The following is a 26,309-nucleotide window of genomic DNA, read 5'->3' as shown; positions in this document are numbered from 1 at the left end:
GCCAGTTTGATTGGCAGTGATGGGTTGTAATGAGCCAAAACTTCTTTGGATGTGATTAAGTCTTTGCATTTATGGAAGGCACTTTTGCAGTCTTCGTTCCATTTCCAAATTACTCCTGTTTGTAGCAGTTCATTAAGAGGGTGTAGAAGAGTTGATAAGTTCGGTAAAAATTTATGATAGTAATTTATTAATCTCAGGAACGACCTTAATTGTGAAACATTTTCAGGTGCTGGGGCTTTTATGACCGCCTCAATTTTTTCAGGTGACTTATGCAACCCTTCCTTATTTATTATGTGGCCACAATATGATATTTGATTTCGGAAAAATTCGCACTTGGGGCGATTTGCTCGTAGGCCCCGTTCTCTCAGCCAAGTGAGCACCTGCTCTAAATTGGCAAGGTGCTCGTTGTCGTTTTCTCCTGTTACAAGGATGTCGTCTAGGTAGCATTGAGTCCCCGGAATCCCTTGGAGGACTTGCTCCATAGCTCTTTGCCAGATAGCTGGAGCGGATGCTACTCCGAAAACCAGTCGATTGTACTGGTACAGACCTTTGTGTGTATTTATCGTGAGATATTTTTTAGAGGCCTCTTCAACCTCCATCTGTAGATATGCCTGTGCCAAGTGAATTTTGGTGAAACGTTTCCCTCCGGATAGTGAGGCGAAAATATCTTCTATCCTCGGAAGAGGATACTGTACCGTGTGAAGGACCGGGTTTACAGTCACCTTGAAGTCTCCACAGATGCGAATTTTTCTCTGTTCTTCAGATTTATCATTCTTCAATGCTTTCTTCATGACTGGAACGATGGGTGTTGCCCACTCGCTCCAATCTATTTTAGATAATACGCCTGCCTTTTCCAAATTCTCCAGCTCTGCCTCGACTGCTGGACGAATTGCGTATGGCACCGGTCTTGCCTTAAAAAACTTGGGAATTGCTGCATCTTCCACTTTTATTGAGGCGGTGATGCCTTTCAAGGTTCCTAGTTTCTCTTGAAACACTTCCTTGGCGTTGGCCAAGATGTCTTTTAATCGTTCAGGTATGACGTCATCATCATTTTTTTCTTTACTGGTCACCGTCAGTGCCTGAATGGAGTGCCAGTCTAAACGTATTTTTCTGATCCATTCACGTCCCAACAGCGGTGGACCACCATCTTGTAGAACGTATAAATACAACTTCTGTATTTCCTTGCCGCCCATCCATCCCTGTCCAGTCTAATCCCATTTTCCAGCATTTGGTCCATAGCCTTGTATGCAATGGCATTTCAAGTGCTCATCCAAATGCTTCTTGAATGTTGTGAGGGTTCCTGCCTCTACCACCCTTTCAGGCAGTGAGTTCCAGATTCCAACCACCCTCTGGGTGAAAAAGTTCCTCCTCAAATCCCCTCTAAATCTCCTGCCCCTTACCCTGAATCTATGCCCCCTTGTTATTGACCCCCCTACTAAGGGGAAAAGTTCCTCTTTATCTACCCTATCTATGCCCCTCATCATTTTGTACACCTCAATCAGGTCCCCCCTCAGCCTTCTTTGCTCCATCCCAGGTAACATCCTGGTGAATCTTCTCTGCACCCTCTCCAAAGCAATCACATCCTTCCTATAGTGAGGCGACCAGAACTGCACACAGTACTCCAGCTGTGGCCTCACCAGCGTTTTGTACAGCTCCATCATAACCTCCCTGCTCTTATATTCTATGCCTCGGCTAATGAAGGCAAGTATCCCATTAAACAATTATTCAAATTTTTGAAAAAAATAATTTTTTAACAAATCGGGTCTAAAAATACACTAACCTTACTGTAAAGTCTTTAAAAATAATAAACCTGTGGGGAAAAAAATTCTAACTTTAATTGATAGACCACTTACCTTTTAAAACTAAGTACTTACGTCTGCTTTTTTCTTGCGTAAAAACTGGAGGCCTTATCGCACGGGCAACCCTGTTTAAAAAAAAAGCGCACGTGCAGACTCCTGCGCGCACGCGTTCCACCTCTGAACCCCTGCGGTTTTCCGCGCATACACTGTGCATGCTGAAAACCGGCACTTCCATCGGGCCCACGCGTGAGTACACGGTGCTTACTCACGCGTTGGGACCCGAATTACTGGGCCATTATTTCCTTGAATGTTAGCCATTGTATGTCCACCTTCATACCTTTTTAGTGTAGTCTCCCAATCTACCATGGCCAACTTGTCCCTCATACCCTTGTAGTTTCCTCTGTTTCGATTGAAGACCTTAGTTTCAGAGGCAGAGTGACGGTGTAGCAGGGGTGTGGTTTAATTAACTGTAGGTGTGTGTATATAGGGAAGTATATGAGCATATAGTTATTTAGAGGAGACAGGCGAGGGTTTGAAAAGAATGGTCTTTGAAATTTCTTGTATAAAGATATGAGAAACATTGTCAGTTGCCGCCTCCGGTTGGTTTTGGGCGCTCTGACTGCGCTAACTGGACTTGTATTTCTATTTAGTGGGAATTTTCATTCCTGTGAGGATGCGATGCTGGGAATTTGGGAAAACTCGGGAGATGCGAGTAACAGACGGTGCTTGGATCGGCTTTACACAACCCTACACCTGTCTGCTCAACAGCCGATCTGTCCCCAGATTATTAGAGGAGATCAGGCAGCCGTTGAAGAAGCACTTTTAAACTCTCTTGATGTGTCACGTAAAAAAACTCGTTTGACAGAAAATCATTATCTGAAAATTACGAAGGACTGTGCTGCATTTATAGAGGGGCGTAAGTATCTAACCTTCGCACTCAGCAAGGAGGAGAGGCATTTCCCCGTCGCCTATTCCATTGTGATTCATGGGAACATCGAAATGTTTGAGAGACTCCTGAGGAGCATTTACACCCCCCAGAACGTGTACTGTATCCATGTGGATAGGAAAAGTGCCGCCAGTTTCCATCTCGCTGTCAGGGCTATCGCCGCTTGTTTCCATAATGTTTTCATTGCCAGCAAGTTGGAGAACGTGACCTACGCGTCGTGGTCCCGGGTCCAGGCTGATCTGAACTGTATGGAGGACCTGCTGCAGAGCCCGGTCCAGTGGAGGTATTTCATTAACCTGTGCGGACTGGACTTCCCCATTAAAACAAACGCCGAGATTGTCAGAAACCTGATTGTGCTGAACGGGAAAAACAGCATAGAGTCCGAATTGCCCTCAGCTGTCAAAAAGGTGGGTTGGCGATTTCTTCTATTGGCCTCCTGTACCCTCAAAGTTAAACCGCTGATGCCCGACGTATTGGGTGACTGACATCAACCAGTGGGTGTCCTTTAGTAAAGCAAAGTGCAAGGTCACATGGTTCAACCCCAAAGGATTGGAAACATATTGGATACAAACATGTCCAGTGTTGGTGTCTTTGATAAAGTTTGCGGTTTCAGCCTAGTGTCTGGGGCCAGTTGCTGCTGCCTCAACATGCTCTGCTCTGTCGTGGGTTCACTCTATGTCCTAAACTTGTGACTGCAACCATTAGACAGAAGGAGGCTTGGGTGCTTGCCAATTAAGATTACAACAGCTTGCATCTTTAATGTAGAAAAACATTCCGGGGTGCCTCCTGGAGGCGAAATCAGATTTTTTTAAATGGACGCTGAGGCAGAAAAGAAGAAATTAGGAGGGCTGACCAAAAGTTTGGTTAGTTAGAGGCGGGTTTTAAGAAGAACCTCGAAGGAGGAGTGAGGGAATTCCAGAACATGAGCTCTAGGCAGCTGAAGGCACGGCCACCAACGATGAAGCGAAGAGAGCAAGAGAATCAAAAGGCCAGAATCAGAGGAATATTCCGAGAAATTCATCTCGAGCGGTGGCGAAAACCGGCGGTATCGGATCGGCCGCCCATTATACGCAGTGTCTGATATTCGGTTCCACTGCAGTCAATAGGCTGAATATCAGGCGCTGTGTATAGCAGGCGGTCGATCCAATACTGCACAACCGCCCGAGACGAATTTCTAGCAGAGTTTTGCGGGGGGTTGGGGATGGTAGTTGTAGGGATGGAGGAGATTACAAAGATAAGGAGGGGTGAGGCCATGAAGAGATTAAAACACAAAAATTTACATGATGTGCCTCAATAATCCCGAGACTCGATGTTAGCGAAACAAAACAAGGCTTTTATTAACTTAGAAGATAACACGCAGTGGAGAGAGGTATCTTCCATCTGGAGCTCTGCAGTACTGGATATGAGGCCAGACTGAGCTGGCTTACATAGAGGCCAGGTATGGGCGGAGCCCTACACACAACACATTCCATACATTCCAATATACAATACTGAGGAGAAACCTGAAACCAACCACAGTCACAGACAATACAATGGTGAGGGGAAACCTGAAACCAACCACAGTCACAGGCAGTGATGAATGGAATATTTCATCACATTCACCCCTTCTATAGATTTAGTCTGTTCGGGGGTTTGGTAGTCCTCTGCGACCGACGTGGCTGTTGTGGTGTCGCGGGTGTCGGCTGGGTGTCCCCGGTGGCCTCCTGGGTCTCTGCCAGGGGTGCCGCCAGGGTTGTTGAAGGGGTAGTTGGTGGGGGTGCCGTTGGTCGATGTTCTTCTGGGGGTGATGAAAGAGTCGTGGGTGGGTAAGAGTTGCTGTGGTCGTTGTTGCTGCTATTGCCGTGGTTGTTGTCGTTACCGGCTGGGGTGACGTCTTTTATTGACACGGTGTCCTCCCTTCCGTCGGCGTGCCGGACATACGCGTATTGGGGGTTGGCGTGGAGTAGGTGCACTGGCTCCACGAGAGGGTCCGTCTTATGGCCCCTCACATGCCTTCGCACGAATACCGGACCTGGGATGGAGAGCCATGACGGCATGGATACGCCTGAGGTGGATTTCCGGGGAAAGCTAAACATTCGTTCATGAGGCGTGGCATTGGTGGCAGTACACAATAGCGACCGTATCGAATGGAGCACATCTGAGAGGACTTCCTGCCAGCGGGAGATAGGGAGGCCCTTGGTCCTTAGAGCTGGAGTGACTGCTTTCCATACTGTCCCGTTCTCTCGCTCCACTTGACCGTTACCCCGGGGGTTGTAGCTGGTGGTACGGCTCGTGGCGATACCCCTGGACAGCATGTACTGGCGTAGCTCTTCACTCATGAAGGACGCCCCCCTATCCGTGTGGATGTAGCTCGGCATACCAAACAGGCAGAACAGGCTGTTGAGGCATTTAATGACCGTGGCGCTGGTCATGTCTGGGCAGGGGAAGGCGAATGGGAACCGGGAGTATTCGTCCACAATGTTCAGGAAGTAAACATTGCGGTCGACGGACGGGAGGGGGCCCTTGAAATCTAAGCTGAGCCGCTCAAAGGGCCGTGTAGCTTTGATTAAGTGGGCTCTATCAGGGTGGTAGAACCGAGGCTTGCACTCAGCGCAAGTGCGGCAGTTCCTAGTCAGAGACCGAACTTCCTCAATCGAGTAGGGTAAGTTGCGGGACTTTATGAAGTGGAACAGCCGCGTGACCCCTGGGTGGCAGAGGTCGTTGTGGAGGGTCTGTAGCCGATCCCCGGTGGCGCTGGCACACATCCCTCGTGAGAGGGCATCTGGGGATTCGTTAAGGGCCCCTGGCCGGTAAATGATGTCATACTCGAAGGTGGAGAGCTCGATCCGCCACCTAAGAATCTTATCATTTTTGATCTTCCCCCTCTGTTTATTATTGAACATAAACGCTACCGACCGCTGGTCGGTAAGTAGGGTGAAGCGTTTGCCGGCTAGGTAGTGGCGCCAGTGGCGCACTGCCTCCACGATGGCTTGGGCCTCCTTTTCCACGGAGGAGTGTCTGATCTCGGGCCCTTGGAGGGTCCTCGAGAAGAAAGCTACGGGCCGCCCCGCCTGGTTGAGGGTGGCCGCCAAGGCAAAGTCAGACGCATCACTTTCCACTTGAAATGGAGTGTTCTCGTCCACTGCCTGTAGCGTGGCCCGCTCAATATCCTGCTTAATGCTTTTGAAGGCGGCGTGGGCCTCAGCAGAGAGCGGAAAAGAGGATGCTTTCAAGAGGGGGCGGGCTTTGTCGGAGTAGTTGGGGACCCATTGGGAATAATAAGAAAATAACCCCAGGCACCTTTTCAGGGCTTTGGGAGTGTTGGGCAGGGGCAGCTCCCGTAGGGGGCGCAATCGGTCGGGGTCTGGTCCGATTTCCCCATTCTCCACGCTGCCTAGTATGCAGAGGCGCGTGGTGTTGAAAACGCACTTGTCCTCGTTGTAGGTGAGGTTGAGTTTTTGTGCGGTTTTCAGGAACCTCTCGAGGTTCGAGTCGTGATCCTGCTGGTTGTGACCGCAGATGGTGACGTTGTCGAGGTAGGGGAAGGTTGCCTGCAAGTGGTGGTCATCGACCATGCGATCCATCTCCCTCTGGAAGACCGAGACCCCATTCGTCACCCCAAAGGGGACTCTGAGGAATTGGTAGAGGCGTCCGTTCGCCTCGAAGGCGGTGTACGGGCGGTCCTCTGGTCTGATAGGGAGCTGGTGGTACGCTGACTTGAGGTCGATGGTGGAGAACACCCGGTATTGGGCGATTTGGTTCACCATTTCTGATATGCGGGGTAGCGGGTAGGCGTCTAGTTGGGTGTACCTCTTGATCGTTTGGCTATAGTCGATCACCATCCGTTTCTTCTCGCAACCCCTTACCACCACCACTTGGGCGCGCCACGGGCTATTGCTGCATTCAATAATGCGCTCTTTCAGGAGCCTGTCTACCTCGGTCGCGATAAACCGCCTGTCCTCCCAGCTGTACCTCCTGCTTTTGGTCGCTATTGGCCGGCAGTTAGGGGTAAGGTTCGCGAATAGCGAAGGCGGCTTTACCTTCAGGGTAGCCAGGCCGCACACTGTGAGGGGCGGCTGGGACCCACCGTACTTGAGCGTGATGCTTTGGTGGTTGCACTGGAAATCCAGGCCCAAGATCACGCTCGCGCATAGATTCTTCATGATTAATACTTTAAAATTATCGTATACCGTCCCGTTAACGGACAATTGTACCGTGCAGTAACCCAGAATGGTCGATGTCTGGGTTTTATCAGCCATAGAGCTGGTACCCCGAGTAGGGACCACCGTTAGGGAGAGTTGTTGTGCCAGTTCAGGGTGGATAAAACTCTCCGTGCTTCCACTGTCAATTAAACATTTAACCCGGCACCCGTTTACCTCGATGTCCACCATTGATTTGGATAGCGGGTGGGGCCTGGTCTGGTCCACTGTGACCGATGCCACTGTAGGGCCCTGATCGAGACAAGATGGCGTCCACGCTGTCTGCTCACAAGATGGCGGACCCCACGAGGTCGGGCAAGATGGCGTCCAAGATGGCCGCTCCCACGGCGCACACGCGGCGGTGGCGGGTTTTGGTTTTCCGGCGGGGTTCCCTCTGCACACCTTCCCGAAGTGCCCCTTCTTACCGCACTTAAAGCAGGTGGTGCCTTTCGCCGGGCACAGGTTTCTGGTGTGCTTTGGCTGCCCGCAGAAGTAGCAGTTGGGTCCCCGACGCGTCGCGGCTGTCGTAGGGCTTCTGGGGGGAGAGCGGGGCCCCGACGGTGTCGGGCTGCCGGGCGGGGAAGATGCCTTCCAAGATGGCGGCGCCCTTGGTGCACACGTGGCGGTGTGGACGGCGCGGGCTGAAGAGTAGGCGTCCGAGTTTCTCTGGGCCACATCCAGGGATCGCGCGGTGTCCGCAGCCTGTTTCAGGTCCAATCCCGTTTTTTCCAGCAGTCTTTGCCGGATGTAAGTGGAGCTGAGGCCTGTGATAAAGGCATCGCGAACAAGCTCGTCGGTGTACACTGCGGCTTTTACATCTCGGCACTTGCAGTCTTTGCCAAGCATTTTCAGGGTGCCTAGGAACTCCTCCACCGATTCCCCAGGTCGCTGTGCGCGAGTGGCGAGCAGATGCCTAGCATACACCTCATTCGTAGGCTGCTGGTAATGCGCCTTTAAGATGTCGCAGGCGGCCAGGTACGTGTCGGCGTCTTGGATGAGGGGGTAAACCCGGTGGCTTACCCAATTCCGCAGAATTCCGAGTTTCATACTCGCAGCGTCCGTAGCATCTTTGACGGCTGCGGAATTGTCCAGGAAGAATTCCATACACATAAACCAGTGTCCGAAGCGTGCTGATGCGTCCGGAGCATGCTGATCCAAATCCAAACGTTCAGGTTTCAGGAGTTGATCCATCGTGTTGAAAAATAAGTTAATAAAATTGATGTGCCTCAATAATCCCGAGACTCGATGTTAGCGAAACAAAACAAGGCTTTTATTAACTTAGAAGATAACACGCAGTGGAGAGAGGTATCTTCCATCTGGAGCTCTGCAGTACTGGATATGAGGCCAGACTGAGCTGGCTTACATAGAGGCCAGGTATGGGCGGAGCCCTACACACAACACATTCCATACATTCCAATATACAATACTGAGGAGAAACCTGAAACCAACCACAGTCACAGGCAATACAATGGTGAGGGGAAACCTGAAACCAACCACAGTCACAGGCAGTGATGAATGGAATATTTCATCACATTACAATTTTAAAATCGAGGCATTGGGGGGCCAGGAGCCAATGTAATTCAGTGAGGACAGGGGTAATGGATGAAAGGGACTTGGTGTGGGATAGGACACAAACAGCAGAGTTTTGGATAAGCTGAACTTTATGGAGGGTTGAAGATGGGAGGCTGACCAGGGAAGCAGTGGAAAGTCAAGTTGAGAGGTGACAACTTCATGGATGAGGGTTTCATAAGCAGATGAGCTGAGGTGGGGGTGAAGACGGGTAATTTTATGGAGACCGCCTTTATGATGGTATGTGGTGTCAGAAGTTCAGCTTGGGGTCAAATAGAATGCCAAGATTGTGAACAGTATGGTTCAGCCTCAGACAATAGTTGGGGAGGGGGATAGAATTGGAGCCAAGAGTATGGAGTTTGTGGCAGGGGCCAATGAGGATGGGTTCACTCTTCCCAAAGTTTAAATGAGGGGAATTGTGGCTCAGACAAGGGGTAGATTTTGAGCCTCTATGTGGGGGAACATTGCCAACAGTGACCACAACATTATACAGTTTCAATTGGCTGGTAGAGCTAAAGGTACTGAGAATATGCAACTTGTACCAGATTTCAGAAGAACAAATTTCACTAAAATGGCAGATGATTTGGAACGGGTAAATTGGCTAACCCTGCTGTGTGATGAGACTGACGTAGAATGCAAGTGGAAAGTTTTTAAGAACAAGATTATAAAATGTGGAAAACAAATATGTACCCAAAGTCAAAAGAACAAAGTGTGGTAAGAAAAAGCAAAGGTGGCTGACTATTTTATTTATATATATATTATATATACACAAAGACAACTGAGATGTTAACAGAAATGTTTATATAAATGAAAGGCATTTATATAAACAGTTGAGTACAAGGAACAACTAAAGAAAACAAAGGTTGCTATTAGATCAGCAAAAAGGCTGGTGAGAAAAAGGATTGTAGACAACTGTGAAAGTAATGGGAAAAGCTTTTAAATTATGTGAAGAGTCGGAGAGCTATCAAAGACTGTATTTGTAGTGTATGTACCTTTTAAGAGCCCCTGTGTACTGTAATACCGGTAGTGACCACTCGGGTATATAAGCCTGTATAGTGTCTTGTATCTTTTAGTTCACCTCCAGACTTTGTTCAGTAAACACCTGTTAAACCAACTCCTGCATTCCGTGTCTCCATTAATACACGGATACAACAGTATTGGGCCACTGAAGGATGTTCAAGGGCAGGTTAGAAAGGATTCACTGGGTATGGTGGAAATATTAAATAAGTACTTTGCATCGGTCTTCATCCTTGAAGATGATGCTCAGCTATTAGAATTTAATAATGTTACTAACAAAACTAGTAATATTAACATAGATGAACATATTGTTTTACAAAGAATTAAGAACTTGAAAAGAGATAGAGCAGCCGGGCCAGATGATCCCCATCCGAGGGTCCTCGGGGAGATGGGTCATCTGCTGTATGAGCCCCGAGCCTGTATTTTTAATAGCTCACTGCACTCTGGAATAGACTGGAAGGAGGCTAACGTAGTCCCCATCTTTAAAAAAGGTGACAAGACAGACCTGGGTAACTATAGGCCCATTAGTTTAACATCAGTAATAGGTAAGATGCTTGAGGGAATCATTAGGGATGCAATATATGAATACTTGGATAGAGAGGGACATATTAGTGACACCCAAAATGGCTTCATAAAAAGGTCATGGCTTACAAATCTAATTGTATTTTTTTAGGATGTTACAAAGTTGGTGGATGGGGGAAGTCCAGTAGACATTGTCTACTTAGACTTCCAAAAAGCTTTTGATAAGGTACCGCACAAGAGGCTTCTCTCTAAGATTGAAGCCTCTGGTATTAGTGGTCATATATTGGGCTGGATTCAGAACTGGCTGGCAGGACGGAGGCAAAAAGTAGTTTTAGATGGATTTGGACCTGTTTGGAGACCAGTCACCAGTGGTGTCCCGCAGGGATTGGTGTTGGGACTGTTAATCTTTACTATTTTTATTAATGATCTGGATGTAGGTGTTGGGGGCACGATCTGCAAACTTACTGATGATACGAAGATCAATGCAAGTATTAGGACTGTAGACGATGCTTGTCTGCTTCAGGCGGATCTTAATTTGTTGGGAGATTAGGCTCATGACTGGCAAGTGATGTATAACTTGGATACATGCAGTGTTATGCATGTGAGCAGGGCAAATGCTCAACATTCATAAACCCTTCATGGAAAAGCATTAAATAAGGTGGAGATAGAAAGAGATTTGGCCATTCTAGTGCATACGTCTTTAAAGCTGTTCCAGTTCAGCTACAACACTGGCATCTATCCGACAATGTAGAAAACTGCCCAGGTATGTCCTGTCCACAAAAAGCAGGACAAATCAAACCCGGCCAATTACCACCCCATCAGTCTACTCTCAATCATCAGCAAAGTGATGGAAGGTGTCGACAGCGCTATCAAGCGGCATTTACTCAACAATAACCTGCTCACTGATGCCCAGTTTGGATTCCGCCAAGATCACTCGGCTCCCGACCTCATTACAGCCTTGGTCCAAACATGGACAAAGGAGCTGAATTCCAGAGGTGAGGTGAGAGTGACTGCCCTTGACATCAAGGCAGCATTTGACTGAGTCTGGCATCAAGGAGCCCCAGTAAAACTGAAGTCAATGGGAATTAGGGGGAAAACGCTCCACTGGTTGGAGTCATACCTAGCACAAAGGAAAATGGTTGTGGTGATTGAAGGTCAATCATCACAGCCCCAGGACATTGCTGCAGGAGTTCCTCAGGGCAGTGTCCTAGGCCCAACCATCTTCAGCTGCTTCATCAATGACCTTCCCTCCAACATAAGGTCAGAAATGACGGCACAGTGTTCAGCGCCATTCGCAACTCCACAGATAATGAAGCAGTCCATGCCCGCATGCAACAAGACCTGGACGACGTTCAGGCTTGGGCTGATAAGTGGCAGGTAACATTCATGCCACAGAGGTGCTAGGCAATGACTATCTCCAACAAGCGAGAGTCTAACCACCTCCCCTTGACATTCAATGGCATTACCATCACTGAATCCCCCATTATCAACATCCTGGGGATCACCATTAACCAGAAACGTAACTGGACCAGCCACATAAATACTGTGGCAACAAGAGCAGGTCAGAGGCTAGGTATTCTGCGGCGAGTGTCTTACCTCCTGACTCCCCAAAGCCTTTCTACCATCTACAAGGCACAAGTAAGGAGTGTGATGGAATACTCTCCACTTGCCTGGATGAGTGCAGCTCTAACAATACTCAAGAAGCTTGACACCATTCAGGACAAAACAGCCCACTTGATTGGCACCCCATCCACCACCTTAAACATTCACTCCCTCCACCACCGGCGTACCGTGGCTGCAGTGTGTACCATCTACAAGATGCACTGCAGCAACTCGCCAAGGCTTCTTCGGCAGCACCTTCCAAACCCGCGACCTCTTCCACCTAGAAGGACAAGGGCAGCAGGCGCATGGGAACACCACCATCTCCAAGTTCCCCTCCAAGTCACACACCATCCTGACTTAGAAGTATATCGCTGATCCTTCATCGTCGCTGGGTCAAAATCCTGGAACTCCCTCTCTAACAGCACTGTGGGAGTACCATCACCACACGACTGCAGCGGTTCAAGAAGGCGGCTCACCACCACCTTCTCAAGGGCAACTAAGGATGGGCAATAAAAGCTGGCATTGCCAGCGATGCCCTGATCCCATAAACGAATAAAAAATAAGGTACGTGAGCAATTTCGTGAAGCGATAGCTAGAGCAAATAGGGCGTTGGGGTGTATCCATATGACAACTGAGTACACGATGAGGCATACTAGTTTGTCCTTGTACAAAACCTTGGTCAGGCTGCACTTGGAATACTGTGACCAGTTTTAGTCTCCTCACATGGTGGGTGATATTGAGGTTTTGGAAATGGTGCAGAGGAAGGCCATTGGACTACTTCCCAGCATAAAGGATCTTCGTTATCAAGATAGGCTAAAAGAGTTGGGACTCTACACTTTAGAGAAATGTAACTGAGGGGTGATCTGATTGAGGTTTATAAGATAATGAAGGGAATAGATTCTGTTCCAGTTGACAGTTTGTTTCCATTAAACAGGTTAGGGAGGACCAGGGGTCACAAGTTGAAGTTGTGTAAGGCCAGATCTAGGTTTGATGTCAGGAGGTGGTTCTTTTCCCAGAGAATAGTGGAGCTCTGGAACAGGCTACCGCCTCGTGCGATGATACTGATTTGCTGAATTCCTTCAAGCGAGAGCTGGACCTGTTTCTGGCTGGGACGGAGATCACCTCTTACAGAAGGTAGGTATTGCAGGGAATTCAGGGCCACAGTGATCTCCTGGACTAGTTTTGATCGCCTAAATGGGTTGGAGAGGAATTTCCCAGATTTTATTCCCCCAAATTGGCCTGGGTTTTAAAAAAAAAAAAAAAAAAAAAAATTTTGCACCTCCCAGGTTTCAGGTGGGGTGGAGAGTGTATATATTGTGATACACAAGGTATCGCAATTATGTGGGATAGGCTGGATGGACCAGAGGGTCTTTACCTGTCCGTCATTGTTTGTAAGTTCATATTTTGACATTGTGCGATTGTGTAAAATGGGTGATCGCAAATGGGCAGCCTGTTTTACATCTCTTCTGATTTTTAGTTCCATTTTGAATTTTTTTTCCCCTTTTTAAAAAATCTTTAGGTTATTATTCCATCTATTTATTGGTTTAATGGCCTTTCTGCAGTAATCACCACATTCTGATCTCTGCTAGCGTGTCCTTTTCTTAAATTACAGGAACGGTGGCTTTTTCATCATGAAGTTAAAAACCAAATAAGCAGAACTAAGGAGAAGAAGAGCTCGCCTCCAATAAGTACTCCCATGTTCACTGGGAATGCTTACTTCGTGGCTGCAAGGGAATTAGTAAACCATTTGTTTGAGAGTCCTGAAATCCAGAAATTTCTAAAGTGGGCAGAAGATACCTATAGTCCTGATGAACATGTTTGGGCTACTCTGCAGCGAATTCCTACAGTCCCAGGCTCCGACCCCCCCAATGACAAGTATCAGATGTCGGATATGGCAGCCATTGCCCGCCTGGTGAAGTGGTCCTACATGGAGGGGGATATATACAAAGATGCACCCTATCCCAAGTGTACAGGAGCTCACCATCGTGCAGTGTGCATCTATGGTTCTGGTGACCTTCACTGGATCCTGCAACAACACCATCTCTTTGCCAACAAATTTAATCCTGAAGTAGATAACACAGTCCTTCAGTGTTTGGAGGAATATCTGAGATTTAAAACAATTTATGGAAAAGAATTGATGTAGGATTATATTTTATTTCATCCTAACTTTTCCATATTTATTTGCTCTTCACATAGTTGCACATCTCCATTTGTTACCTCTAGACTTGACTATTCCAACGCACCCCTGGCTGGCCTCCCACATTCCACCCCACGTAAACTTGAGGTCATCCAAAACTCGGCTGCCCGTGTCCTAACTCGCACTAAGTCCCGTTCGCCCATCACCCCTGTGCTCGCTGACCTACATTGGCTCCCAGTTAAGAAATGCCTCGATTTCAAAATTCTCATCCTTGTTTTCAAATCTCTCCATGGCCTCACCCCTTCTTATCTCTGTAATCTCCTCCAGCCCCACAACACCCCCCCACCCCCCTGAGATATCTGCGCTCCTCTAATTCTGCCCTCTTGAGGATCCCTGATTATAATCGCTCAACCTTTGGTGGCTGTGCCTTCTGTTGCCTAGGCCATAAGCTCTGGAATTCCCTGCCTAAACCTGTCCGCCTCGCTACTTCTCTTTCCTCCTTTAAGATGCTCCTTAAAACCTATCTCTTTGACCAAGCTTTTGATTACCTGCCCTAATTTATCCTTATGTGGATCGGTGTCAAATTTTTCATCTTAAAATACTCCTGTGCAGCGCCTTGGGACATTTTACTACGTTAAAGGCACTATATAAATAAAAGATGTTGTTGTTTAGCCTCCTTCAACCACCAGGAATGGTAGTCCAAGCCTCTGTGATTGATGATGCCATTGGCTGACAGAAGATGACCTCTGAAATATTTCATCCATCCAGAAACCCCCTACAGAGGAAGGACAAGAAGAAACTTCAAGAGCTATGAAGGAGCTGACCACTCTTCTGCCTTGATGCAGAGATCCTTGGGTTTAAAGGTTGTGTACATTGCTGGGTGCTGCCTTTAAGCTTGGGTAAACTGTTTTAAAGATGAGTGTAATGTTAAATCATTAAAGGTAACTTTGATTAATATACAAAGTAGTGTGACTTTCTTTGGCTGGCTACTGTTTGGGTTAACAAAGCACTGGAACATCTATATCCCTACAGTACAGGGAGCATTGGCAGTTATCTGGGATCGCCCTGTGCTGCTACTCTCTAAGCTGCCAGGTAATTTGGGGAAAATCTCACACAAAAAGGTTAGAAAAATGCACCTTTGCAAAAAGGAAAAGAGTGCACAAATGAGATTGGAGAAGCATACCAAGATAACAAATCGGTACACGGAAATCAAAACCTACAGAAAATAAACCCACCCAACAGCTTGGGGAAAATGTACCATCCAGTGACATATTAAACCAGAAGGTCCCAGGCTTAACCCCTGGCCCGTGTTGTGGTTAGAATATGGAACTTGCTACCACAGATGCATTTAAGGGGAATCTAGATAAACACATGAGGGAGAAAAAGAATAGGATATGTTGATGAGGTTAGATGAAGAAGGTTGGGAGGAGATTCATGTGGAGCACAGCCACCAGCATGGATCTATTGGGCTGTATGGCCGGTTTCTGTGCTGTAAGTACTCATAGAAATTTACAGCAGGAGGAAGGAGGCCATTTGACCCATCTTGTCCGTGCCGGCTGACAAAGAGCTATCCAGCCTAATCCCACTTTCCAGCTCTTGGTCCATAGCCTTGTAGGTTACGGCACTTCAAGTGCACATCCAAGTACTTCTAAATGCGATGAGGGTTTCTGCCTCAACCATCCTTTCAGGCAATGAGTTCCAGACCCCGACCACCCTCTGGGTGGAAAAAGATTCTGCTCAAATCCCTTCCAAATCACCTACCAATTACTTTAAATCTATGCCCCCTAGTTATCGACCCCTCTGCTAAGGGAAATAGGTCCTTCCTATCCACTATCTAGGCCCCTCATAATATTATACACCTCCATTAGGTCGCCCCTCAGCCTCCTCTGTTCCAAAGAAAACAACCCCAGCCAGCCTATCCAATCTTTCCTCATAGCTAAAATTCCCCAGCCCAGGCAACATCCTCGCAAATCTCCTCTGCACCCTCTCTAGTGCAATTACATCCTTCCTGTAATGTGGTGACCAGAACTGCATGCAGTATTCCAGCTGTGGCCTAACTAGTGTTTTATACAGTTCAAGTATAACCTCCCTGCGCTTATATTCTATATATTCAGCTAATAAAGGCAAGTATCCTGTATGCCTTCTTAACCACCTTCTCTACCTGTCCTGCAACCTTCGGGGATCTGTGGACATGCACTCCAAGGTCCCTCTGATCCTCTGCGCTTCTCAGTGTCCTACCATTTATAGCGTATTCCCTTGCCTTGTTAGCCCTCCCCAAATGCATTACCTCACACTTCTCCAGATTGAATTCCATTTACTATGTAAAGACAGCAGGCCCGCGGGGGCTTTATTTGGCTGCAGCCCCCTGAACAAGGGAGGTGAAAGAGTCACCTTGGGTTCTCACACCTAACTGATATCCGAAGCTGCTGGAAGAGACATGTGTGTGGACAACAGGGCCTGATTCTCCTCCCACTGGCTGGTTCGCAGTGGGATAGTCCTAACCAATGTGAAACTGCCCAGAAACCTCATTAACCAAGCAGGGTGGGTGGAAGCCAGAAAGCCAGTCTTCATTGGCTTAATACTGCCAGGCAGAGGGAGGCAAAGACTATTCTGCAGCTGGTTAAAGGGCAACACCACCTCTCAGCAAGATGACAGAGGTCACAGCAACCTCGGTGGTGTCAGCAGCTGGAAGTTTCACAGATTACCTGTGGAGGTGCTGTGGCAGAACTGAGGGCCAGGAGGGAACTGAGGCCAAAAGTTCATGTTAGAGAGTGGTGCAGGCTGTGTGGAGGGAGGTGGCAGAGGCAGTCAGTGCAACCTCCACCACCCCAAGAACTGCCACACAGAGCAGGAAGAGGTTCAATGACCTCACAAGGGTAAGTCAGGGCCCGGGTGCCGATACACACCCGCTACTACTCATACAGCTTCACTCACCTCTTTGCAGAATTTTTCTCTGTCACACCGACGTATCAGGGAAATTCACTGTTGCAAAAGGGCAACTTCTCCAAACATTCAAGCAGCTTCTCAATTCACTTTACCTGCTACAAGGGCATCTGCTAGTCTTCACGAACATGTCACTTAAAGGGGCATGGCGCCTTCACGTCTCATCGTCATGGAATGTAACAAGGGCAATATGGTAATCATGGGGGACTTTAATCTACGTATTGACTGGGCAAATCAAATTACCACTAATGGTGTGGAGGACGAATTCTTGGAATACATGCGAGATGGTTTCCTGGATCAGTATGTGGAGGAACCAACCAGGGAACAGGCTATTCTCGATCTGGTACTGTGTAATGAGAAAGGGCTAATCAATAATCTTGTGGTAAAGGGGCCTTTAGGGACAAGTGACCATAATATGATTGAATTTTACATTAAGTTTGAGAGTGATGTAGTCCAATATGAAACTAAGGTCTTCAATCTAAACAGAGGAAACTACAAGGGTATGAGGGACAAGTTGGCCATGGTAGATTGGGAGACTACACTAAAAGGTATGAAGGTGGACATACAATGGCTAACATTCAAAGAAATAATGCATAATTTGCAACAAACATATATTCCTCTAGGGCATAAAAACCCAAAAGGAAAAGTGATCCAACCATGGCTAACAAAAGAAATTAAAGCTTGTGGCGGATCGCCACCTAAACGGGCGCAATCCACTTTTCCGTCCGTGGACAATAAATCGGGCACCTTGCCTTTAAGAAGCATGCTGCCTTTAAGGCATAACAAAGGAGCAGGCGTCGCCCTCAGTGTGTACTCAAAAGCGCGGGTGTCGCCCTCAGTCTGTTTTCGGGTTTAGCAGAGAGAGGAGCTGGGGCAGCCATCTCTCGAGAATGTAATAAAAGCCATGTGTTCCTCAGATCGGGTCGGCCTCCATTCGTGTTCCGCGGCAGCCACAACATTGGTGACCCCGACGCTCAGAACGTATTCCGAGCACTGCAATGGCGGACACAAACGCAGTTTCCGTGAAACTGCCGGAGTTTTGGGAAAACCAGCCCGAAGCCTGGTTCCTCCAAGCTGAGTCCCGATTCCAGCTGCGACACATCACCACAGATGGGACGAAGTATGACTACCTCGTCGCATCACTCGGTAGCTCCACAGTCACGAAGGTCTGGATAGCGCTGCAGAACTCACCAGAGGAGGGCAAGTATGCACATCTTAAGGCCGCGCTCCTTAAAAAATTTACGACCTCGACATACCAGCGAAACTGCCGCCTCCTCGACCTTCCAGGCCTCAGTGACGCCTCACCGTCAGACCTCCTCTCCCACATGCTCTCACTCACCGACGAGAGCCCACCCGGGTCCCTCTTCCACACGCTGTTCATCCGCCAGCTACCTCCCAGCATCCGCCCAGCGATCGTGGCGTCCGGCCTCACGGACATAGAAGCCCTGGCCGACGAGGCCGACAAGCTGCTGTCCGCTCACTCCAGCTGCGACGTCGCTCCGGACCTGGCAGCCACAGCCTGGGCGCGCCCCTCACCGGCCACCACGCGGCCACAAGGCCCAGCCACGGGGCCCACGGGGCCTTCGCGCCCCACAAACCCGGGCTACTGTTACTACCACGCACGGTTCGGCGCCAGGGCACAACGGTGCACACCTCCCTGCTCCTTCAAGTCCGCCCCCGTACCAGCCCCCGTGATGGCCGTGGGCCACGCAGGCTCCCTGCTGTACGTCACGGATGACAAAACCGGCCGCCGGTTCCTGTGCGACACTGGAGTTCAGCACAGCATCATCCCAGCCTCCGCCCTCGACATCCAAAAGGGCGAACGAGGACAGGCGCTGGCTGCCGCTAACGGCTCGGACATCCGGACGTACGGCACCCGCACAGTCACCCTCGACCTCGCTGGTCGCCGCTACCGATGGGAGTTCATCACTGCCAAGGTACTCTCCCCTCTCATCGGCGCAGACTTCCTGTGCGCCCACGGCCTACTGGTAGACATCCCTCGACACCGCCTCGTGGACATGAACACCATGTCCCCCATCCTGGGCGCCATGGCCCCCCGTCAACCCGCCGACATGGCGTCACAGTGCCACGCCCGGGCCACGGATGACTACTCGGCACTCCTGGCCGAATTCCCGGCCCTCACCAACCCGACCTTCTCCGCAGAGGTCGCCAAACACGGGGTGGAACACTTCATCCCCACCACAGGCCCCCCAGTGTATGCCCACGCCCGCAGGCTGGACCCGGCCAAACTGGAGAGCGCGCGGACCGAGTTTGCCACTATGGAACAGCTCGGCATCATCCACCGCTCCAACAGTCCCTGGGCCTCCCCACTCCACATCGCCCCCAAACCAGGCGGGGGTTGGCGCCCCTGCGGGGATTACCGCCGCCTCAACAATGCCACCACCCCTGATCGGTACCCCGTGCCGCACATTCAGGACTTCTCGGCTAGACTGGCCGGCCGCTCAGTCTTTTCCAAAGTCGACCTGGTGCGCGGCTACCACCAAGTCCCCGTCCACCCCGCGGACGTCCCCAAGACGGCCGTAATCACCCCCTTCGGTCTTTTCGAGTTCCTGCGGATGCCCTTCGGCCTCAAAAATGCGGCCCAGGCATTCCAACGGCTCATGGGCTCGGTCCTTCGGGACCTGAAGTTCCTGTTCGTCTACCTGGACGACATCCTGATAGCCAGTTCCTCCAAGCAGGAACACCTCGAACACCTTCGCATCCTGTTCGGGCGCCTCAGCGCCCACGGGCTCATCCTCAGCCCAGCCAAGTGCCAGTTCGGCCTGGACAAGATCGACTTCCTCGGCCACCACATCACCCATGCTGGGGCCATTCCCCTGCCCACCAAGGTGCAGGCCGTCCAGCAATTTCCCCGCCCCACCACCATCAAAGGACTCCAGGAGTTCCTCGGGATGGTGAATTTCTACAACCGCTTCATCCCCAAAGCGGCGTCCCTCATGAGGCCCCTGTATGAAGCCCTCCGGGGCAGGAGTGGCAAGATGGCGGTCGAATGGACGGCAGACGTATCAGCCGCCTTCAACTCCACCAAGACCGCGCTCGCCGACGCCACCCTGCTCGCGCATCCACGGCCCAATGCCAGAGTAGCGCTCACCACGGACGCCTCCGACCACGCGGTCGGCGCCGTGTACGAGCAGTGGGTCGACGGCGCCTGGCAACCACTTGCCTTCTTCAGCCGCCAACTACGCCCCCCGGAGGTCAAGTACAGCACCTTCGACCGCGAGCTCCTCGCGCTGTACCTGGCGGTCCGCCATTTCTGGTTTTTGCTGGAGGGCCACCCCTTCACTGCGTTTGTCGACCACAAACCCCTGACATTCACAATGGCAAAGACAACCGACCCCTGGTCCGCCAGGCAGCAGCGCCAGCTCGCGGCAGTGTCCGAGTTCACCACGGACATCTAACACGTCTCCGGCCGAGACAACGTGGTAACCGACTGCCTCTCCCGCCCCGCCATCCACGCCGCACACCTGGCAGTCGACTACGCTCAACTCGCAGCAGACCAGCTCACGGACCCTGATCTGCTCTCCGCACCTACCAACCTACCAGGGCTACGCCTGGCCGACGTCGCCTGCGGCCCGACCGCAGTCACGGTCAAGTGCGACATATCCCTATCTCAACCTCGGCCCGTCGTCCCAGCGTCCTGACGCCGCCGGGTATTCGAGATTCTCCACAACCTCTCCCACCCCGGCGCCCGCGCATCCATCAAATTGGTAGCCAACCGCTTTGTCTGGCGCGGCCTTCGCAAGGATGTGCGTACTTGGGCCAACTCCTGCCTAGCCTGCCAACGGGCCAAGGTGCAGCAACACACGAAAGCACCCCTCGAGGAGATCACCGTCCCTTCACGTAGATTCGACCACATCCACGTGGACATCGTCGGGCCCCTGCCGCCGTCGCAAGGCCACACGCACTTGCTGACGATCGTCGACCGCACCACGCGCTGGCCCGAGGCAATTCCACTGACCTCTACCACCACCGCCGACATCGCCAGAGCCTTCGTCAGCACCTGGGTCGCACGGTTCGGCGTCCCCTCCGACATGACGTCGGACAGAGGTCCGCAATTTACCTCTGAACTCTGGACCGCCATCGCACGCAATCTCGGGGTGACCATTCACCGCACCACAGCGTACCACCCCCAAGCCAACGGACTGTGTGAGCGGTTCCACAGATCCTTGAAGGCATCTCTTCGAGCCAGCCTCCAGGACGGCGCCTGGACCGACCGACTCCCGTGGGTCCTCCTCGGCCTGCGCTCCGCGGTTAAAGAAGACCTCCACGCATCGGCAGCAGAGCTCGTGTACGGCCAGCCGCTGCGCGTACCCGGCGAGTTCCTGCCCACCGCCACGACACCCTGGTCAGCCGACCAGCAACGCCACGACTTCGCCTCACCGGCGCTACAGTTCGCCCCGGTGCCCATTGCCCGGCACGGCGAATCCACCTCACACGTCCCACTAAGCCTGCACCACGCACGGTTCGTTTTCGTCCGGCACGATGCCCACCACGGACCCCTTCAACCCCCGTACGACGGGTCCTACAAAGTGCTACAGGCTGGGGACAAATTTTTCGACCTACAAGTGGGCGACAGGACTGAAAAAGTGTCGGTTGACCGACTCAAGCCAGCACACTCGGAGCCCGGTGAGCAGGTCCCAGTAGCTCGTCCACCGCCACGCGGCCGACCTGCCCTCAAGTCAGTACACCCGGCTGCTCCATGCCCGGCCGTTCCACGTCCACCGGCGTCCTACAAGAGCCGCTCCGGCCGGCCCATCAGACCGCCGCACCGTCTCGTCCACACCTCCTAAGCGGATTCTGGGGGGAGCTGTGTGGCGGATCGCCACCTAAACGGGCGCAATCCACTTTTCCGTCCGTGGACAATAAATCGGGCACCTTGCCTTTAAGAAGCATGCTGCCTTTAAGGCATGACAAAGGAGCGGGCGTCGCCCTCAGTGCGTACTCAAAAGCGCGGGTGTCGCCCTCAGTCTGTTTTCGGGTTTAGCAGAGAGAGGAGCTGGGGCAGCCATCTCTCAAGAGAATGTAATAAAAGCCATGTGTTCCTCAGATCGGGTCGGCCTCCATTCGTGTTCCGCGGCAGCCACAACAAGCTAGTATTAAGTCAAAGGAGGAAGCTTATAAAGTTGCCGGAAAAAGCGGTCAGCCTGAGGATTGGGATCTTTTTAGAAATCAGCAAAGGGGGACCAAGAAATTGATAAAGAAAGGGAAAATGGAATATGAGCACAAACTAACGAAAATATAAAAACGGATTGTAAAAGCTTCAATAGGTATGTGAAAAGGAAAAGACTGGCGAAGGTAAATGTAGGTCCTTTACAGTCAGAGGGAGACGGGAGAATTTATAATGGGGAATGAGGAAATGGCTGAGAAATTAAATACTTTGTTTCTGTCTGCACGGAACAAGACACAAAAAACCGCCCAGAAATACGAGAAAACCAAGGGTGTGACGAGAATGAGGAACTTAAAGAAATTATTAATTAGTAAAAAAAAGTACTAGCAAAATTAATGGGACTAAAAGTCAATAAATCCCAAGGACCGGATGACCTACATCCTAGGGTTTTGAAAGAGATGGCCATTGGAATAGTGGACGCATTGGTTGTCATCTTCCAAAATTCTATAGATTCTGGAAAGGTTCCTGCAGATTGGAGGATAGCAAATGTAACCCTGCTATTTAAGAAAGGAGGGACAGAGAAAATGGGGAACTACAGACCTGTTAGCCTCACATCAGTAGTTGGGAAAATGCTGGAATCTTTTATAAAGGATGCAATAACTGGGCACTTAGAAACTAATAGTAAGATTGGGCAGAGTCAACATAGATTTATGAAAGGGAAATCCTGTTTGACAAACCTATTGGAGTTCTTTGAGGATGTAACTAGTGGAGTAGACAAAGGGGAACCAGTAGATGTGGTGTATTTGGATTTTCAGAAGGTGTAGTGTCCGTGTGTTGATAAAGACACTGAAGACAGGAGTTGGTTCATAGGTATTTACTAAGCAAAGTCTGGGGGGGGGTTCTAACGGATATACACAATACACAGGCTTATATAGCCCGAGTGGCAATCACCGGCACCACAGCACACCTGGGGCTCTTAAAGGCACATACACTACAATTCCTCCCCTTTTAGCTAACCAGTACATCATATTTTAAGTAATTATTAATTACATGTTATAAGCAAAATAATATACATTGCTGTAGTTAATTAATTATAAGTCAGTCTCTCAGGAGGCTTCCTGACTCGGTCCGGATAACGCTTCGGGGGTGTAGTAGTTTCTGGTGGTGTAGTAGGTTCTTCTGGCAAGGCTGATTCGGCTTGAATGCCAGTGTCGGGTTCATCGGGTTCCAGTATCACCGGATCGGAGGTAGATATGGGTATCTCTACTTCATCGTTAGATGTATAGAGTGGTGGTGTAGGTTGTCCCTTTTTGGATGACTTTATGATTTGGTCAGCATGGCGCCTTATTATGCTTTCTCCGATGTCCACGGTATACATCAGTGGCCCTAGTCGTGTGCAGATAGTTCCAGGCTGCCATTTCTCGGTACGGTAGTCCCAGGCCAAAACTTGTTGACCTATCTGGAAGGTTCTAGTTGGCCTTTCATTCATGCCTTGAAACTGTCGGTTCTCCACGTCCCTTCTGATGTTGGGCTTGACCAAATCCAGCCGGCATCTTAGGTTTCTATTGAAGAACATCATGGCGGGAGTTTGGTTGGTAACCATATGTGTTGCATTCCTGTATGCGAATAAGAAGTTATCCACCTTGTGCTGAAGTTTTATGTCTTCATTACCCATGGCCTTTATGGCCTTCTTGAAGGTCTGGACAAACCTTTCAGCCAATCCATTGGTGGCGGGATGGTATGGGGCGGACGTGTAGTGCTTAACCCCATTGTTTAAGAACTTTCTGAATTCTTCGGACACAAATTGCGGTCCATTATCAGAACAGATCTGTTCCGGCAGCCCATTCCTGGCAAATATGGTCCTTAATACTGTGATGGTTTTTTCCGTGGTGGTGGAGGACATCTTTATTACCTCCGGCCACTTGGAGTGTGCATCAACCGTGATTAAGAACATTGAGTCCATAAATGGACCAGCAAAGTCGATGTGTACCCTTTGCCAGGGAGATGAGGGCCACTCCCATGGATGTAGAGGGGCTTGTGGTGGAGCGTTTTGGACCTTCTGGCATCCTAGGCAGCTCTTGGTCATTTCTTCAATGTCTCCATCGATACCTGGCCACCATACAAACGCCCTGGCTAGGTTCTTCATTTTCACTCCACCCAGATGCCCCTCGTGAAGCTCCTTTAGCACTTTATCCTGGAGTTTGGGTGGAATCACCACTCTGGATCCACACATCAAGGTTCCTCGGCACACTGACAGCTGTTCTCTTCTTTGCGAGAATGCTGGCAACAGTGGTTCGCCATGTGCTGGCCATCCCTTCACTGTTAAATCGTAGACCCGTGAAAGAGTCGGGTCATTTCTCGTTTCCCTTTCAATGGCAGAATTTGTTACTGGTAGACATTCCACTATGGTAGAGTGGAACATCTCCATTGGGTCTACTGTAGGTGCCTCTTCTACCATTGGCAACGGTAGGCGCGATAAACCGTCAGCATTCCCATGCTGTTTTGACCCTTTGTATTCTATGTTGTATTGGTGTGCCCCTAGAAAAAGGGACCACCTCTGTAGCCTTTGCGCTGTCATAATGGGAACACCCTTTTTAGGGTTGAATATGGAGATGAGGGGTTGATGGTCAGTCAACAAGGTAAATTTTTGTCCGTGTAGGTAATGGTTGAATTTCTTTACTCCCCATACCAGGCTGAGTGCTTCACTGTCGATTTGGGCATAGTTACGCTCAGCTGAGTTCAATGAGCGTGACGCAAAAGCTATCGGCCGTTCCGAGCCATCAGGGAATTTATGCGATAATACTGCTCCTATGCCGTAAGGGGATGCATCGCACGCCAGTTTGATTGGCAGTGATGGGTTGTAATGAGCCAAAACTTCTTTGGATGTGATTAAGTCTTTGCATTTATGGAAGGCACTTTTGCAGTCTTCGTTCCATTTCCAAATTACTCCTGTTTGTAGCAGTTCATTAAGAGGGTGTAGAAGAGTTGATAAGTTCGGTAAAAATTTATGATAGTAATTTATTAATCTCAGGAACGACCTTAATTGTGAAACATTTTCAGGTGCTGGGGCTTTTATGACCGCCTCAATTTTTTCAGGTGACTTATGCAACCCTTCCTTATTTATTATGTGGCCACAATATGATATTTGATTTCGGAAAAATTCGCACTTGGGGCGATTTGCTCGTAGGCCCCGTTCTCTCAGCCAAGTGAGCACCTGCTCTAAATTGGCAAGGTGCTCGTTGTCGTTTTCTCCTGTTACAAGGATGTCGTCTAGGTAGCATTGAGTCCCCGGAATCCCTTGGAGGACTTGCTCCATAGCTCTTTGCCAGATAGCTGGAGCGGATGCTACTCCGAAAACCAGTCGATTGTACTGGTACAGACCTTTGTGTGTATTTATCGTGAGATATTTTTTAGAGGCCTCTTCAACCTCCATCTGTAGATATGCCTGTGCCAAGTGAATTTTGGTGAAACGTTTCCCTCCGGATAGTGAGGCGAAAATATCTTCTATCCTCGGAAGAGGATACTGTACCGTGTGAAGGACCGGGTTTACAGTCACCTTGAAGTCTCCACAGATGCGAATTTTTCTCTGTTCTTCAGATTTATCATTCTTCAATGCTTTCTTCATGACTGGAACGATGGGTGTTGCCCACTCGCTCCAATCTATTTTAGATAATACGCCTGCCTTTTCCAAATTCTCCAGCTCTGCCTCGACTGCTGGACGAATTGCGTATGGCACCGGTCTTGCCTTAAAAAACTTGGGAATTGCTGCATCTTCCACTTTTATTGAGGCGGTGATGCCTTTCAAGGTTCCTAGTTTCTCTTGAAACACTTCCTTGGCGTTGGCCAAGATGTCTTTTAATCGTTCAGGTATGACGTCATCATCATTTTTTTCTTTACTGGTCACCGTCAGTGCCTGAATGGAGTGCCAGTCTAAACGTATTTTTCTGATCCATTCACGTCCCAACAGCGGTGGACCACCATCTTGTAGAACGTATAAATACAACTTCTGTATTTCCTTGCCGTTGTATACAACAGGCACCCTTATTTTTCCTTTGGGGTATACTTTCTGCCCCGTATATGTTTTCAAGATAATGGATGTGTCTTTTAAAGGTATATGCGGAAATAGCCGCTCGTAATCCCGTCGATTTATGACGGTTAGAGCTGATCCTGTATCTAGCTCCATTTTAACTGGGGACCCTGCTATTGTGAGGGTAACCCAAATGGTCTGGTAATCTTCTTTGGCAATTACATTATGTAATTTGAGAGAGCTTAGTCTCTTGTTCCCGGAGTCGCTATCGCTCTTCTGGTCTTCGGAGCTACTGTCCGTCATCATTTGTACCTTTCTGTGCTTTTCCTTATTGATTCTTTTCCTGTTAGTGGATTTTTTGTTTCCAGATCGGCACACACGTGGAATGTGTCCCATCTTTCCGCATCGCCTGCATGCTTTTTCCTTGAACCAGCAGTCCCT

The 26,309-nt window shown here is 49.6% G+C and overlaps 1 protein-coding gene across 1 annotated transcript; it reads left to right on the top strand.

The window, feature by feature from the left end:
- The first annotated feature begins 2,123 nt into the window (after positions 1-2,123).
- On the top strand, positions 2,124-14,733 carry LOC147097509 (beta-1,3-galactosyl-O-glycosyl-glycoprotein beta-1,6-N-acetylglucosaminyltransferase 3-like). The gene is made up of 2 exons (XM_085972470.1): positions 2,124-3,152; positions 13,246-14,733. The coding sequence occupies exons 1-2, from the start codon at positions 2,370-2,372 to the stop codon at positions 13,774-13,776; spliced, it is 1,314 nt and encodes a 437-aa protein (XP_085828596.1). The 5' UTR covers positions 2,124-2,369; the 3' UTR covers positions 13,777-14,733.
- Positions 14,734-26,309: the final 11,576 nt, after the last annotated feature.

The sequence above is a fragment of the Somniosus microcephalus genome, chromosome 32 (genome assembly GCF_052327205.1).
Source record: "Somniosus microcephalus isolate GS21.2 chromosome 32, FLI_Smic_1.0, whole genome shotgun sequence".
Taxonomy (NCBI): domain Eukaryota; kingdom Metazoa; phylum Chordata; class Chondrichthyes; order Squaliformes; family Somniosidae; genus Somniosus; species Somniosus microcephalus.
This window is presented reverse-complemented; position numbering and strand designations above follow the sequence as displayed.

Excerpts from the sequence above, each read along its gene's own strand:
- LOC147097509 (XM_085972470.1), top strand. The coding sequence starts at position 2,370 with ATGAGAAACATTGTCAGTTGCCGCCTCCGGTTGGTTTTGGGCGCTCTG. Across the intron at positions 3,153-13,245 it reads TGCCCTCAGCTGTCAAAAAG|GAACGGTGGCTTTTTCATCA; the intron begins GTGGGTTGGCGA and ends CTTAAATTACAG.